Source organism: Rhineura floridana, chromosome 2 (genome assembly GCF_030035675.1).
Source record: "Rhineura floridana isolate rRhiFlo1 chromosome 2, rRhiFlo1.hap2, whole genome shotgun sequence".
NCBI lineage: Eukaryota > Metazoa > Chordata > Lepidosauria > Squamata > Rhineuridae > Rhineura > Rhineura floridana.
This window is the reverse complement of record NC_084481.1, coordinates 129,025,809-129,043,786: the sequence shown is the minus strand read 5'-3', so window position 1 is coordinate 129,043,786 and position 17,978 is coordinate 129,025,809. Positions and strand designations below refer to the sequence as shown.

The following is a 17,978-nucleotide window of genomic DNA, read 5'->3' as shown; positions in this document are numbered from 1 at the left end:
GGACCATTTCACATAGTACCCAAGAACTTGAATTTTCTAGTATGTACACTCTACAAGCGGACAACCAATTTTGGTTTCCTGTAGAGAGTTCTAGATATTTACAGTTTTGTGTACCAGTAGATATACAAGTTAAAATAGTGTATGTGAGAAGAAAACTTAAATAAGGAACAGAAGAGGGAGAAGCTGAAGTGGCTGCATGGTCGTGTGGGCCAATACACGCATCACATTTTTAGTGCAATCGCAGAAAACATTTCACTTGTACATACAAAGACGTGAAGCATTTTCCACTACACAAGAGCCAACAAATTGTTAGGGAATTCAGCCAAAATATGTCACCCACATTCATCACTAGGTTTTGACTATACGGAAGTTACAATGGGTAGGGGGACCTTTTGGTGTGCCGAGACTTTAAATATTCCAAATTAATTAACGTCTGCATTTCGGCTCGACGCCTTTCCCACTTCTGTTCTATAGATCAAGTTCCCTCCTCTTCTCCTGCCACCGCTGCTAGTAGTGATCATCATCAGCGACGGCAGGAAGAGCAGCAACAGCTATCCCCGCTACCGAGGCTGCTGCTTCCCGTGCTCTGGAGCTCTAGTAAACTGTGGAGGGGTGGGAGGGGCATCCTGGGAAACAGCCGCCGCAGCTCGACATGGGTCTCTGGCTGGGCTGCTTGCAGCCCCTGCTGCCAACTCCGTCGCCCTATCACCCCTGATTCCAAACCACTCTCCCGGCCCTCGTAGCGGAAATTGAGGGGAGGACCGGGTCGGGGGTGGCCGCTGCCGCCCTCCTTCTGTGAGAGGGAAGGGGGAGTCGCTCCTACCCCTCTCGGTCCTTGCAGCCGCCCCCCTCCGTTCCCTTCTCCTCGCGCGCTCAGGCCCTAAGTGGAGCCTCGGCGTTCCCTCTGTTGCCGCTCCGATGATGGATAGGAACTACCCGGCGGCCTCCAGCTACCCCGATCCGCTGGCTTCGGTCACCGCCGCCCCCGTGTCCTCTCAGCCCACCACCGCCTGGGCCTACGAACGGGGCACTAGCAGCCTCAAGCCCAGGTAAGGAGGGTCCGTTCTCCCGCTAGTCCGCCTGCTGGGCCGGGGGGGGCTGCGCCAGGAAAGGCCGGGGATTGAGGCGAGGCCTTCATTCTCCCTCGCACCCACGGGGCGTGTTCCGGGCGCCTTCGCGTTTCTCGAGGTGGGGGCTGACTTTTCTTCTCCAGGGCGCTGTGCGGAGTGGAGAAAATAGTGTGGGGGAGGACAGACGCCTCCCTAGACCTGGGCCCACCAGTAGGGGAGCGCTGGGGCCTCAGGGAAACTCGTTGCCGTTAAGTGTACCTTGGGATTTTTGGGTGGGTTTAAAGAGGTGAAGAAGGCTATAATAAGGGCATTAATGGGGTAATAAGTGCCAGTAAAGGGCAAAAAGAAAGGAAACTCTGTGGTGTAGTAGAAGACAGGGAGGGAGGGAGAGACGGACGGAGGGATTCTGGGTTGCCGTGTAATTCTAAGCCACGCTTCTCTCTCATATATGCTCGCTTTCTACAACTGGAGCGTTTTTCTTTCTTCCCTTCGCCACGGGATGAGGGTTCAGAATAGCAGAACCAGCTTGTCCCCCTCCCCGTTAAATGCATTTTAAGGGTGCCCAAGGGTGCGAGCAAGAAAAGTTGCCCTGCTTTCTTCTGCTCCCAAGTTGTGTGTTCACCAGGCATGTTCGAGTTCAAGAGTTCATGTTTACTTTTATGTTGCCTAGGGGAAGCCCATCACACTGTACCAGTTTTTTTGAGGTCTTTGGAGGAATAAGGGGGGAGCTTCTCCCCCATATGTATCAATCATAAGGAATAGAGTGAGGCTGTAAAGTTGCGGCACAGTTTGTTATTTATTGATAATGTTAGTGTTCTGCTTACAGGTCTTTATAGTCAAGTGGTATATAAATTTTGTTAAATAAAAATTAACAAATAAATAAAATATGCACACACACAGCAGTTCTTGCCAATAGATTGTGGGTGGTGGGTGGGAATTTAGTGGTCCCAATCTACATATAGTATACCAGGGCCAGGAAATCCTGTTGGCACCCCTGCATAGGCCAAATGGGGAGGCCTAGGAAGCCACATTAGGTCAGTCGGCTGAAGGTTCCCTACCTCTGACGTAAGACATCAACATAAAAGCTTCCAAAAACTTGTGCTTGAGGAAAGGAGTGTAGAAAAAAAAAATACATAGGGTGAAACCTTGAAAGCACAGAGTTCGTAATCGGGGATGGACATTGCCAACTCTTGATTATCTCATCTTAAACCACCAGAGAGTGTTTTGGGCCCATCGCATTGCTTCCCAGCATCCTTGCATCATTTAAATTTTATTATGCCATCAATTGTTATGCTATATAGTTAAAGGTTCAATAGTCTTTTGGTTACAGATGCTTATGTTCTGCAGCCTAAAACTCAATTCATGTTGAAACTTGTCCAAGAGTGTTCAACCGCCAGGAGTTTAGGAGAGTAAAACTTGGATGGTTGAATGTGATCATTTTATATTTCCTAGGAGATGCTTTTTCATACATACTGGCAAAGGTGGTTTTGCCATCCTCTGAATGTTAAAGCATGGCCTCTCCTATAGCATCCATCTTCTTAAAAATGTAGGCTTTGCTATACTGTACGAACAATCTGTGTTTCTTAAAACAATTGAGGGATTTTGTACATTGTTACCAATGCCTTTGCATTGAACCTGATATCCAGTTGGGTGTTATTATGGATTTTCTAGATCCATTTTAGTGAGGGTTCAGACCCAATTTTGGCACAGAAACTGCCTTAGTTGTCCTATATGATAACTTATGTTGGGAGAAAGATAGAATGAGTGTGTCCCTATTAATACTCCTTGATCTCTCAGCGACTTTTGATGCCATCAACCATGGTATTCTTCTGGAGTGGTTGCCTGAGTGGGGGTGTATGGCACTGTTCTGTGGCGGTTCCAGTCCTGCTTGGATGGTTGCTGTTGGAGGGTGATGCTTGGGGATATTGTTTGCCTCCATGCAGTTTCCAATTTGGGGTTCCACAGAGTTCAGTTTTATCTCCCATGCAATTTAACATCTACATGAAACCACTGAGTAGGACTATCTGATTTGGAGTAAGTTGTCAGCAATATGCTGACAACACACAACTCTATCTCTCCTTTACATCTCCAGGAGCGGCAGTAGATGTGCTAGACTGATGTCTTCCTTTCGTAATGGACTAGATGAGAGCCAGTAAACTGAAGCTGAATCCAGACAAGACTGAGGCAGTGTTATTGGGTAGTTCCCTAGACCGGATAGAAGGGTTGTGGTCTGCTCTTGATGGGATTACACTCCCTCTGAAGGAACATACATAGCTTGGGAGTACTTCTGGATCCACTACTGTCACTTGAGGGTCAACTGGCCTCAGTGGCGAGGAGTACCTTCTATCATCTTTGGCTGGTGGCCCAGCTTCGACTCTGTGGAGAAGGAAAAAGACTGACTTCTGTTGCCTATGCTCTGGTAACCTCTAAGTTGATTACTGCAATGCATTATACGTGGGGCTGCCTTTGGACAGTTTGGAAACTGCAGCTGGCACAGAATTCAGCATCCAGACTGCTCACCGGGACAAGACGATTTGAGCACATAATACCAACTCTGGCACAACTGCACTGGCTACCGGTTAGTTCCTGTGCTCAATTCAAAGTGCTGGTTTTGAACTATAAAGCCTTGTATGGCTCAGGACCCCAATACCTCAAGGGCTGTCTCTCCCTATATGTACCAACCTAGACCCTGCACTCAACATTGAATATATGCCGGGAGGAAGGGCGGGATATAAATCAAATAAATAAATAAATAATCAATAAATATACACCATGTGTATGCCTGCAGAGCCCTACCTAGACCTTTTCAGTCATTGTCTTTTGCAGTTTGCCTTGCTTTATCAATGGCGCATTCCCAGAAACCCTATAAAAGCAACTGCAGATAATGTTTTCATTAATTATTTCAGTTAGATACAAGAAGTGCTGTAATTAAAAATCATGCACAACTGTGTATATAGGAAAAATTGAAATAGCTGTGCAATCTTCGGCAATGAGAAGAGCAAGAGAATCTCTGTCGTTGACAGATAGGCTTTGATAGCTTTGCAAGGTAGATAGTCATTCCTTGCCTTACAAGTCAGTCCAAGCCTGCTCACCAGCAAGGGAGGTTTCCTTGCAGCTTTTGGCCAGGAGCTCTCACTCACCCACAGAGCCAGGACAATGTAATAACTCTGCCTCTTCAGGTTACTTGCCTGATGATAGGTGAGGGCAGAACTGAGCAACCATACAGATTTCTTGCTTCAGAGATCTGAGAGTAAAAAAGGTAACTGAGCAGATTGACGATTTGCACCTATGTACTGCATTCATATAGCCATAGTAACACAAGGGCAGCACACACGTGCAGGTCTTTTTTGGGAGGAGGGTTGCCCTCTTTTGGGAAGTTTCAGTGTTGAAGGAAATTTCTGCTTACATTCTTGATTGGTCGTGGTCCTGTTTTGTTTTCAAAACAGTCAAAATGGGGCCATCAGTTTTGCAATTACAGAAAGTACGTGGGGCCTCAAAAAAATTGTAGTAGTATATTCCAAGCCTCCAAGAGAAGTATTCCTGTTCAAGGATCCACCCATCCTGGAACATGAAGTCAAGTCTCTAGGGAGAAGAGGTGGGGCCTAAACATTTTACTGTTTTATAGAGGACAGAAGTAGTTCTGGATAATGTTCTTTTCTTCCTTCTGCATCCTGTACAGTGCAAACGTCTTCCCAACAACCTTCTATAAGCAGGGAGGAGCTTCTACAGGTCATTTCTTCTTTCCCCTCCATTCCGCCCCCCAACTGACACACAAACATTCCATGTCTCTACTGCTTTCAAACATGGATTTAACTGATAAAACTCATAGAGTCCGTCCAGTTTCTCTTAGGCCCATTTTTCATCCTGTGGATGAAAAGGAATGCTGTTTATAGAAGAGACTGGAGAAAATGTAGGATTTTAGCATAGGTGTGATTTGGCAACAGCATGCCTTCCTCCATCACAAAACAACATGTGTCAGCAAAGACAGGAGTTCCTGCCTTAGTGTACAGAGTGAACCCAGAGGTTCCTTCTCCAGACAATAAGATAAATTACTCTAGAATTTTCTTTTCTCTATGGCAGCCTTTCCCAATCAGTGTGCCTCCAGATGTTGTTGGACCACAATTCCCATCTTTCCTGACCATTGGCAATGCTGGCTGAGGCTGATGGGAGTTGTGGTCCAACAACATCTGGAGGCACAGTGGTTGGGAAAGGCTGCTCTATGGTCTCAATGTTTTGTGGGATCTCACTGTTCTGTAGGTCACATGGCCATTTTCAAAATTCTTTTAATATATTATTTATTTATTTATTTATTCTATTTCTATGCTGCCTTTTGGCCAAAGGCCCTCAAGGCGGCTTACAAAAAAATAAAATAAACACAAATACAATATACACATCAGAAAAGAATACAGTGCACAAAAATTCAAACAACAAAATATTAACGTTAAAAAAACAAGTTTCTTTACAGGCCTGGAGATAATCTGTCCTTAAAATGTAGCACTGCCACTCCAAGAATTGTAGTCCTCAAACATTGAGCAGCTGTTGTAAAGTAGCCCTGTGTCACATTAAAATTGATAAGATAGCTGACAACCTGAGTTCTCTGTCAGAGGGAAGAAGCAACAAAATGTTGCAATATATTCTGTCCTAATAGGAATGCTCCTGTTTAGGGGCTAGCCATGCCATCTTTGAGCAGGCTATTTCATTTGCCCCAACCCCCAATTTTCATTTTTTCTTTTCCAGTTGATGTATTTGTTTTAACGTTTTTAGTTACTGTAAACCGCCCAGAGGGTTCCGGCTATGGGGCGTATACAAGTATAATAAAATAATAAAATAAATAAATAAAAATAAATACTCAACATTAATGACTACTGAGCATGCTTGGGTTTCATTGAGCTAGATTTTTTGGGGGGGAATGCACTGCTTAGTTTTTTTTTATTCTGCTAATATAAATCTGGGAATTATCCTAAGCATTATTAAAGAAAGATTTACCAAACATAGAGAAGAAAAAGGGTTGCTGAAGCCAAAGAACCAGCATGGCTTCTGCAAGTGTAAGTACTGTCTCACTAAGATTTTAAAAAGTGTTCTTTGAGAATGTCAAGCATATAGAAAGGGGGGATCCAGTCAACATTGTGTTCTTAGACTTTTAAAAAGCTTTTGATAAGGTCACTTACCAAATATCCTGAGGAAGCTTAGCATTCATGCTGGAGGAGGGCAGGCCCCCATTAGAAGGCTGTGATGATGTGGAGAAACAACTGTGATTTGGCTGCTAAATCTAACCTGTAGACAATCTGGTCTAAGTTAGTTTCTCTGTTTTTTAAAATTGTCAAGTCTGCTTCAGGTTTAAAGCAGTTTTTCCTTCTCTAATCAAGATGACAGATGTATTTGTTATGACGGTTAGTAATTCAGGGAAAGAGTGGTCTGTTAACACAGAGAAAGATATTTACTGCCTGTTTATTCAGATTATAGCACATGTCTGAACATTATTGCTTGTAGTACCCTGAGATAATAGAGCATTTTAGTAGCCCTATTGCTATTTGCAGTGCACTATTAATGTACATAAGAGTTCTGTTAGCAGCAGGGCTGTGGAGTCGGTATGTCAAACCTTTGACTCCGACTCCTCTATTTTTCTACTGTCCAACTCCTTCATAAATGGCAAATGTATATTGATTTATTAATATTAATAAATTGATATTAATATTAAAATGTTAATTTTATTTTGAAGTCAGTTGGGACATTTCTACCGACTCCGACTTCACCCAAAATTGCTTCCGACTCCACAACTCCAACTCCACAGCCCTGGTTAGCAGCGCAAGAAGTGGTCACATTTTGATTTTTATGCTGATATTTGAATCCAACTCCAGAGTTAGTGCAGGAGCTGCCATAAGCATTTCCCCCCTGCCCTCAGTGTAGCAGGTACAGGTGCCACATTGAGGTTATTTGTTTGCTGGGATAGGCGGCAATGGCTGTTATTTGCTCTTACAGAGCAAGGCATACTAAGGGCCATTTGGCAATCTGGTTTTTGGAGGGACTTTTTAGTGGTATGGGTATTTATAGACAGATTTGGTTCTGGTCTATTGACAAGCATGGCATCTAGATCCCTCTAAATACGATAATGCAAATCACCATTGTGGTGGTGTGATTTGAGGGTGTACAATAAAAAACAATTCCTGTCACTTGCTCCAATTACTTATGCTTTGCAGACATACACTTCTGTAAAGGAAATTTGTAGTGGGAATAGTTTATGACTTTCCATAGCAAAATTTTGAAATCTAATATCCAAAAGACAGAACAAGACTGAGACTTGTGGGAGTTCATGAGAGGTCTCGTGGATGAAATTTGAAATGCTGCTTTTTCATATGAATGACAATGGAGCTGAGTCAATTGTCACCACACATGCTTTTTTTCTAGACAAAAAAAAGCAAAATAATGCTGTTGTATGTATGATTTCTAGAGTAGTCGTTCCCAAAACATTTTTCCCATGGACCACTTGAAAATTTCTGAAGGTCTTGGTGGACCACTTAATTATTTTTCTGCGTGTTACAATAATGGTAATGTACTGTGCTAGATTCTGTAGGATTTTTAATTGTATTTTTATTGCTTTTTATTGCTTGTATGTTGCATTTTATTGAATTCAAGTTGTAATACAATGAAATACAACATAAGTAAGAGAAGCAGTAAAATACAATTAAAAATCAATATGAATATTTAATGCAGACATGCTGCAGACCACCTGAATGACGCTTGTGGACCACTGGTGGTTCATGGATCACAGTTTGGGAAGCCCCATTCTAGACAGCAGTTTCTTGTTTACATTCTAAAAAAATTACAGCCCATGTGAAGTGGAGAGAAGTAACTAAAATGGTAAATTTTAAAAACTGTGTCTGCTTTGTGTCACGCATACTTAATTGCAGATGTATAAAGAAGCTGCAGAGGTGGCTATATGAATGGTTTTTCACTGTTTCTAATTAAGAATTTATCAAACATGTTTGTAATTTGCTTTTCCTCCAGGGAACTCGGAGTAACTTATGTGGATCTCATCTGGCTTTATTCTCACAGCAGTCCTTTGCAGTAGGCTAGTCCAAAGTTGAATACTGCCCACTATCTCCAATGCATCCCGTCAGTGCAAGAATTACAGCTAGCGCATGGGACTTCCCCCCCCCTTCACCTCTGCACTTGCCATACACCCTCTCCAAATCTGCTCCAGAGGATTGGAGGAGCCCCTAGAACAGACTTAGGCGGTGCATGGAGGGGAGGGGGGGAAGTCCCATTGTGTTAGCAGTAATTCTTGCACTGACAGGTCACTGATATAGCGCTATTGTGAACACAACCTACTTACTGGTCTCAGCTAAATATGTTTTGTGGCTGAGTGGTTATTCAGCACCGGGCTGTCCTTGTGAAAGTTTGACACTCAGTTTAGTACAGATCATTAGCTTTTTTTATTATTAGGGTTTCTGAGCTTTTCTTAGTGTAAGGTGAAATATATCTGGCATGGATAGGTCTGCCTGAACTCAGAAGTGAATAGGGATTGAGTTGCAGGACTACTTTGTGAAATGTGTGACAGATGGCCAATCTTCGGCTGTTGATATTTAGTGCTAGTTTACAATGCTGGACAGTTTGTAAATATATTTAAAGGCATTTTGGCTCTTCTACTTTGTGTAGAGTTTCTTCAAATTCACAGAATAAATCATGGCATTTCCTGATGGATTTTGCCAACTTAACTTTTGTCTCTGAGTTTGCAAGACTAGAGACAACAGGTCTAATCAAAGTTTAGTTTGGCGGTATCATTGTTTTCATTGTCCGTGTGCAGTAGCCCATAATGATAGTGGAGTCACCCAAGATTTGTACATTGGTCAGATTTGTAAGTGCCAAATACTAACTGAAAAATGCACACTGAATTATTATTTTGCCTCTAATGATGAGCATGCTTATGAAATTCTGTTCTTCAGCCTGCAAAAATTGCTCCAAATTCATAATGCAAAATTAGTCCCAGACTGAGACTGCCAGAATGCTGTATCATAGCCTGTGCTTACATAGTGAATGTGAAGAATATACACACAGTTACTTGATATAGAGAGCCAGTATGGTGTAGTGGTTAGAGTGTTGGACTACAATCTGGGACACCAGGATTCGAACCCTTACACAGCCATGAAGCTCACTGGGTGACCTTGGGCCAGTCACTGCCTCTCAGCCTCAGAGGAATACCACTTACCATGAAAACCCTATTCATAGGGTAGCCATAAGTCGGAATCAACTTGAAGGCAGTACATTTACATTTTACTTGATATAACAGAATAAGATCCTTTTTCCTGCACCCATAATTGCATGGTGCTTATAAAAACATTTTTCTGTAGATTCAGTTTTTCCTGTTAGAATTGTTCTATAATATACCTGTGTTAGCAAGTGGTGTAAATTAGTACATAACTGATATGGGTGGTTCTGCATTTTGTTCCTGTCTTTCCAATTGACTTGTTTGACTGTTAGCCTGTTATAGCTAGGCTTTCCAAACTTGCCATTGCTTTCCTTTTGCTGAGTTCACTTCTTGTCTTACAAAAACACCTGTATGGTATGTTTACATGAGCTTCCTTAACTGTGCCAAACTATAATATGGATGATAATGGACTCACATGTCTTGCTATTCTGTATTTGTTTTGTGGCAGTCTAGAAAGCTGATTAACATGAACTTAAGTTGTGCAGGTAGTTACTGTTGCATGTACGTTGTATTGAGGGTGAGTGGAAAGACTGAACTGTTTTTAGCTGCACAAGAGATGGACAAGTTCTTGAAAGTTAGATTCCAGTTAAGTGCCTTTTTGAAATAATCCATGCATTTATTGTTCTCTCTCTGTGTGTGTGTGTGTGTGTGTGTGTGTGTGTTTCTGTTTATCTGAAGAGAAATCAGAACTGTGAGTGCACTATCCAAAGTGGCCGTCACTCTTCTTTCACAGCACTTAATATATAGGATAACATCATGGCAGTTTTCTCCATTGTGATGTACATGGGGGCAACAGCAAGTTGAGTTTGATATGCTGTATATTTTTCCCAAAGTTATGATGGGCAGCACAGTATGTGGTGTTGGAGGAGAGCTTTGCACATACCATGGACTGCAAAAAAGACAAATAATTGGGTGTTAGAACAAATTAAACCAGAACTGTAACTAGAAGCTAAAATGATGAAACTGAGGTTATCATACTTTAGACACATCATGAGAAGACATGATTCACTAGAAAAGCCAATAATGCTGGGAAAAACAGAAGGGGGTAGAAAAAGAGGAAGGCCAAACAAGAGATGGATTGAAGCCACAGACCTGAACTTACAAAATCTGAACAGGGTGGTTCATGACAGATGCTGTTGGAGGTTGCTGATTCATAGGGTTGCCATAAGTCGTAATCAACTTGAAGGCACACACCACCAACAACAGTATTTAATTTATCCAACAGAAGTGAATAGGTTCCATTGATTTATTTTTATGTGAAAGACTATTGAGAGGTTACAATTTGAATTACAACAAGAATAAGTCAATTTATTTCTCTTCCTGATAATGCTTTCTGTAAATAAATCAAATGTGTGTGTTGTTGCCAGGGGTAGTCTTGACAAGCCTTTCTTCTTTTTAAAAAAGATTTGTCAATAAGGTGATCATTAGATCTTAGTACAGTTTATCCTATATCGTACCTCAACGAATTTTTCAGAAAAGCTGTTCCTGCCATTTGATAATACTTGGAGATATTGGTAGAGTAACTGGCTGCAGATATTCATTGTTCTATGCTTTTGCATGTCTGAGAGCAATATTTGATGTATAGCAGGCATGGCTAAATGTTTTCAGTCCAAGTGCTGCAATGCTTTGTTGCAAACCCTCTAGGGGCCACATACCAAAATGGGTGGAGCCAAATCCTTATGACATAAGGAACTGAAACTAATTGTATGTAAAATGAATTCATAATTAGCCCCCACCATTGATTTCATATTGCCTTTTTGGTTGCTTTTTAAAGATAACAGAGAAAGAGAATTAATGGTGCTCATTAACATTTTGGCTTTTTAAATCTCTCACACACTGAATTTTACTTCTCTGTCATGAACCCTGTGGATAACTTCTGGCAGAGCGGATCTGACAAGGAGGAAGACTTGTATCCAAGGGAAGGTTCTGATGGTCTGCAAGAAAAGTGAAGAGGGCTGGGATCCAGGGAAGGTTCTAGTGTTCTGCAAAGGGGAGGTGGTCAGTTTGGGAGGGAGTCCAGTGATGTGCCAGATGGCAGCCCCACCCAAGACTAGGTCAGCATGACAGATTGTCATTCCCCCACCCCTCCTCTGAAGTTCTCCCCAACTCCAGAATTGCCGCTCAGTCTGCCTCTTGGCAGAGATGCACTGGACTAAACATTCTTCCTAATAGTGGCCCAACATCCCTCTCTCAGATAAAGTACTGCACACATCATGCCACAGAACTGTCTTTACAATCAAAAGCATTTCTGGTAGTGTTAAATAGGCATATCAGTACTTGCTTTCTAGTATTAAAATGCTTAAGATTTCTGTTTGCCCTCAATTATAAATTAGTGTTGTTTAGGATCAAGCTAGATAATTCAGGCATAAAAATTAAAATGAAGTTGATACTTAAATTATTCAGCTTCCAAAATACAGCTGACCTATACGTGTATCGCATATCTTCAAGTTGGATTTTACATAAATCTTTTTGTGAATAAGGAAAGTCGTTTTAGTGGTTGTTTTGTTGTAAAAACCTGCTTAAGAAATGTTCTGTTAGTCATAAAAATGTGTTATATATTCCAAACATTTGTATCTCTCTTTTAGCCTAGTGATTGTCAGAGTTATTAATAAAATAACAATGATGGAAACAATGAGAACAAAATAACAATGCTAAAACAATTAGAATTTCTTGAAATATCAGAATAGCACTAGAAATTATAAGCCAAGTAAAGGAGAAGACTACATCATGAAAGATTAAAAGAGTAACTGAGACAGGAAAGTTTAAATGCCTGGACAAATAAAAAGGTCTTCACCTGGCACCAGATGCTTCCATCTGGTGAGTCTCCCTGGGGGTGGCAGCCCATAGACAGGATGCCACCACCAAAAAAGTCCTTATCTCAGAATCCCACTAGCCTTGATTCTGAAGGTTGGGAGACTCAATAAAGATTCTCAGCAGAAGAGTTTAGCATCTGATCAGGTGGCCCTTAAAGTACACAATTCTCAAGCCATTTAGGGCAGTATTACTATATCCTGTCGCTAGGGGAACAATTTCAACTAGTGCAAGGGGATTTTCCCCCTCTCCTCCCCCTATGTGTGCTCCTTGCATTCCCCAAATCTGCTCCAGAGTGTTGCGTGGAGGAGAGGAGGGAGTGTTCTGCTTGACTTAATGCTATATTGAATTCAATCCTTAGGGATTTAATTATTAAAATAAATATTTGGAATTATGCACAGGAACAGACTAGAAGCCAGTAATACCTCGCATTAATGTACTCAATGGGACCAGAGCGAGTACGTAAACCGAAAATATCTTTAAAGTGAAGCACTACCTTTTAAAACTTTTTTCCCCTCTCCTTCATGCGGAGCCTCAAAGCCCCATGCTAAAGCCTCTGCTGCTGCGCTGCCGCACCTCTCAGCTGATCACGATCGCACCTCCCAGCTGATTTGCGGTGGCGCTATTTCCACCCCCACGTGCTAAAGCCTCTGCTGCTGCACTGCCGCACCTCTCTGTAACCCTAACCCTGTAAGTGGTTTGCTAGCTGTGTTTCTGGAGAAATACAGACATATGGAGCATGTACGTTATAGCGAGGTGACGTTAAGTGAAGCGATGTTAAGCGGGGTATGCCTGTATATGTCTCTTAAAGATTTATGCTATATGTCCCTCCCCCATTAGTTCTTCTATTGTAGCTGCTGTATTCATGAAGCTCCTCAATGGTCTTCAGAGGCAGCCTAAAGTACAATATATTGCAATAATTCAAATAGCATGTTCCCATAGTGTGGTTAACTGTGGCCAGCCTGTGCTTGTCCCGTAGGGGCTACAGCTGGCACTCCAGCATCAGTTGGTGAAAGGTACTTCATGCAAGGCATTTGGGCCTCCACATTTAGGGCAGAATCTAATAGAACCCCCACACTGTGAACCTGATCCTTTAGGAATGCAACCCTGCCAGATTAGGCTGAACACCACTTTCCTGGGCAGACAAATCACCCACCAACAGTAACATCTATTGTCTAGATTGAACTTCAGTTTATTGACCCTCATCCAGTCCAATACGATGGTTCTGTACTTTCACAGCTTCATCTGAATTTGATGGAAAGGAGAAATAGAGTTAGGTGCTATCAGCATACTGATGAGGTCTCTGATGATACTTTATACAGTAGGGTCCCGCTTCTCGGCATTCCACTAATACAGCGCCAGCGGGGCGATCAGCTGGAGGGGGTGCTGGAGCTCCCCGCACTCCAGCTGATCGCACCGGAGGAGGGGAAGATCAACTGTAGCGTGCTACAGCTGATCTTCTCTTCTGGCGTGATCAGACTCTTGCTTGAGCTGATTGCACCCGAGGAGGGGAAGATCTGATCTTCTCCTCCTCTGGTGCGATCAGCGGGTTAGTCCAGACCCCCATGCTACAGCTGATCCGCTTTTTAGTGGTTTTTGCTTTTTGGCGGGGGTCTGGAACTTAACCTGCTGTATGAGTGGGGCCCTACTGTGTCTTATATTCTATTTTATAGAATAGAATATATTCTATTATATTGTTTTCCTATCTCTGCTACATATTTTGAAAAATTGTCTACACTTATAACAACAACATTTTATTGCAGTCAACCAACCATTAAAAGTACAAAAACAATGAATATTGTCGGTCTCCCTACTGCTCCCTACGAAAAAAGCATAAGATCCTTTTAAGACACAAACCCAGAAGCTGCTCATAATTCATGGCAACAATTAATATCAGCTTTCTATTCCCAGAATTCCCCAATGTTTTGGTATACAGTTTCTGTACATTTATATATTAATTAATTTATTATACAGCCACAAGAGTGACTGTATACTATAGTCAGCATGGATATTTCACATTCTGCAATGTTAAATTGAAAATATCCCCCATGCCATTCTGATGCTTCCCATAAGCTTATTTCAAAACAAAACCTTACAAAACTTAGTCCTGAACTCAAGAAACGCTTGCTTAACAACCCTCTAAATTTTCATGGCGATTCACAAAACAGTCAGAGAGAATCGAGGGTTCAAAGTGTAAAAAGAGAGAGAGAGAAACCAGACCCCTTTTGGACTTTTTTCTGTCAGAGTTCTCATAATCTAATGAAATTAATTAAAAATCAGCCATGTTCATAGAGTACCTGTAATCCTGACCTTGCACCATATTCTGACCTTAATCTTCTGCAGTTTAAAAGTTAAAAAAATGCCTGGCTGATCTGTAATTAATTTAAGAAATTTAGCATTGAACTGAATAATAATGTTGGGCATGCTCAGTAAGAACCAACTGTCAGTGTTCTAAAAGCCAGACTCCCATCTGCTGGGCTTACCTAAGGGGAGAAGGGGGGCAGGGAGGGGGAGGGGAGGAGATTGGATGGATGGGCACTGGGCAGAGGGGAAGCCCCTTTCCTTTCCAAGAGGAAAACATTGTGAACAGTATCATACTTTTTCAGGGTTTCCCCCACCTTTTTTTTCTACAGCAGGCACATGCAGCCTCCCACCCAAATTTGAACCCAAGCTGTCCCTGGCCACACCCACACCAGACCTGTATTTCACTTTAGACAGTCATGGCTTCTCCCAAAGAATCCTGGGAAGTGTAGTTAGTGAAGGGTGCTGAGAGTTGCTAGGAGATGCTCTGTTCCCCTCACCGAGTTTCAGTCAGAGTGGCTGACTGTTAAACCACTCCGGCCACTGGAGCTGTCAGGGAAATAGGAATCTCCTCTCAGCACCCTTCACAAAGTACACTTCTCAGGATTCTTTGGGGGAAAGCCATGACTGTCTAAAGGTATCTTGGTCCCAAGCTGTATAGGGCTTTGTACACCAAAAGTAGGATCTGGAACTTAGGCCAGTAGCTAATAGGTAGCCAGTGCAATTCTTTCAGTAGCAGAGTGACATGTTGGCGATAACCTGCTCCAGTTAGCAGTCTTGCTGCCACATCTTTTACCGGCTGCAGCTTCTGGACCAACCTCAAGGGTAGCCACACATAGAGCCCATTACAGTAATCCAGCCTGAAGGTTACCAGTGCATGGACAACAGTGGTCAGGCTATCCCTGTCCAGAAACGGCTGCAGCTGTCTTACCAACTGAAGCTGGTAAAAGGCACTCCTAGCCATTGAGGTCACGTGGGCCTCTAGCAACAAAGATTAATCCAGGAGCACCCCCAGACTACAGACCTGCTTTTTCAGAGGGAGTACAACCCCATCCAAAGTAGGTAGCTGACCAATTATCCAAACTCAGGAACCACCAATCTACAGTGTCTTCGTCTTGCTAGGATTCCTTTTTCCTCCTCCCCTGCCCACTCCAGCCCTCCCTCCCTCCGGTCAGTTTTACCTATCCCCTAAGCATGATTGCACAGGAGTAAATCACACTGAACTCAATAAACATGCAAATGATCAAGCCTGTCCTTCTCCTCCCCTCCCCCTCCTGCCTGCTCCCATCCCAGTCCTCCTCTCTGCCTTTCCTCCCCTCCCTCCTCCTCTTCCTGCCCTCCCCATCGCCTGTGGTCAGTTTCACCTATCCTAAGCATGATTGCAGGGGAGTAAATCCCACTGAACTCAATAAGCATGCAAATGATCAATCCATTCTCAGCAAGCTTGCACAGGATCCCATTTCTTACCTCCCGGATTAAAAAGCAGAGAAATTCACAAATAGGCAAAAAACCTTTCCTGCTCCCCTGGTGCATTCTCTATAGCCACCCAATTTCCCTGCTTTTTAAAGTTTGATAGAAATATCTGTGGGCTATAGGTACATTCTTAAACCGCAGGGTTTTTTGCCTGTTTGTGAATAAATATCTTATATTCTATTTCCAAACTGGAGAGGAAAATCTCTGTGGGTATGTAACCAAAACGAATAGCACCCAAACACAAGAGGGAGATACCAGCAGACTGGAAAATACTAGGGTTTGGATAAGTACATTTTTAAAGAAAGAAACCCTATGGGGGAGAAAGCAGGCCCATAAGAACTTGATGAACACAGAATGTTGAGAGATTAAGTGGGCAAAAATGACAACTAGGTGGGGGAGGGTAGAATAGAATGATAGGCCGGAAAGGGATAGGGAGAAAGAGATGCATAGAGATGAAAAGGGTTCAGAGAGAACAATCTTATTGTGCGGATAGATCATTTCCTAGTTCACACTGAGGAGCTATTTTAAAACATCCTTAGGGACAGAAGTTAGATCAATTCATAGCAATCCATGGAGAAATGCAAGGCTTTAATGTAGCTGGGATTGGATGCCAGTGAGTCCACTGTCCACAAAAGTAGCAATGATGAGTTCCTCTTTCTAACTCATTTGTTGTTTAGTGTGAACCATTTAAAAATAGCTCTGCTAATGCAAATTCCAAAGCAAATGCAGTTCATTGCCCATATTGTAGACTGGAATGGGCTGTGGCTGAGAGGGAATATCTTATGTCAGTCGTACAGTGTAGTTCACACTGAATGCTGCAGGTCAAGCTCTGAGTATTGTCCTGTGGTATTGTACCCGTTACACACTGGGAGTTGCAGAAGAGTATTCTGCAGCGTAATCAATGCTTTTATCTCCATATTGCAGATTGGGCTGAGTAGTATGCAAGAATTCTAGTTCACTGTTAATATTGCAAGTCAGAGGCGTCACTGAAGCTACTTTGGATTCCCAGTAACGTCCCCCATACATTTCTCTTAAATTGCCCTCTCATACCTCCTTGCAGAAGTATCATGCCTCAATATTGTAATGTTTTGATTTTTTTGCAATAAGATACTGTCCTATCAGTCATTAACTTTGTGATATTGTTATTGATATGCTGAAGCATCAATAAACTTGGCTAAGTTTTGGATTCATCTTGATCTTATTTTTGTGACTAATAGTGTACTGAAACTGGGATGATTAGGTTAAAATGTGTCCTAGAAAGTAGAGAGCCTAGTTTTTCAGTGTCGTTGTTGTTAATAAAATTTGTGTGCTGCTCTTCTATATAAATATGCTTAAAGTGGCTTGCAACAGAACAAAAATACAAATCACTACATCAGTAACAATCAAATACTAAGTCATTTAAAACATGGCAATCCAGCAAATAACTCAAGAAGTAGCCATCTGGTGATAGATTATTTTTAGTTGCTTGGGTTTTTGAAGGATCTGGCTGCAGGTGAGAGAGATAGTTGGGCTATTTGTTTTCCCTAGTACACCTCTGTAAAGTTTTTATTCATCCTTTTTACATGACTTAGGCTGCAATCCAATACCTGTCTACTGGTTCCCATTGGGTTCAATGGGACTTACTTCCAGGTAAATGTGTATTGGATTGCAGCTTTAGTCATGACATGTTTCAGAAATATGATGTACCCATGAAATAGTTGGTAGATATTGCATGCAGTCAGCTGATCAGATTCATTGCCTCTCAACTTGGAATGGCTTGAAAAGTATAAACAATTTCGCTTAAAAAACAACTTGGAATGGCTGAGTGTTTCAAGGCTGAATTATGCAAAATTAATTTCTGAAAAGGGTTTGCAGGTGAAACTCCATGTTGCACAAACTCTGCCAGTTCACTCTGCAGATTAACGTCTCTGTAGGCTGGTTTTTTCTCTTGTATCAGTTTTGCAAGTGAACTAACCATCAGATCCAGCAGATTCCTGATGTCACAGTGTAGATTTTTCTTAAGGGTGTGCCTGATTTGGACTTCTTAGTTTTATTAGCTAATGTAAAGAGAGAGAATATAAATGAGATGACTAATTCAGGAAAAATGGGTTCTAAAAGAATATTGTCTTATTTAAATA

The 17,978-nt window shown here is 42.1% G+C and overlaps 1 protein-coding gene across 4 annotated transcripts in view; it reads left to right on the top strand.

Moving 5' to 3' along the window:
- Window positions 1-506: 506 nt before the first annotated feature.
- The window catches only part of QSER1 (glutamine and serine rich 1), a 50,400-nt gene continuing 32,928 nt past the window's right edge, over window positions 507-17,978 (top strand). For 3 of the 4 annotated variants that reach the window (XM_061610530.1, XM_061610528.1, XM_061610527.1), the window contains exon 1: window positions 508-1,049. In XM_061610530.1, coding sequence (XP_061466514.1) covers window positions 919-1,049 — 131 coding nt within the window. In that variant the 5' untranslated portion in view covers window positions 508-918. Of the gene's footprint in view, window positions 1,050-17,978 lie in introns of all 4 variants that reach the window. The other variant, XM_061610529.1, reaches the window with a different exon arrangement.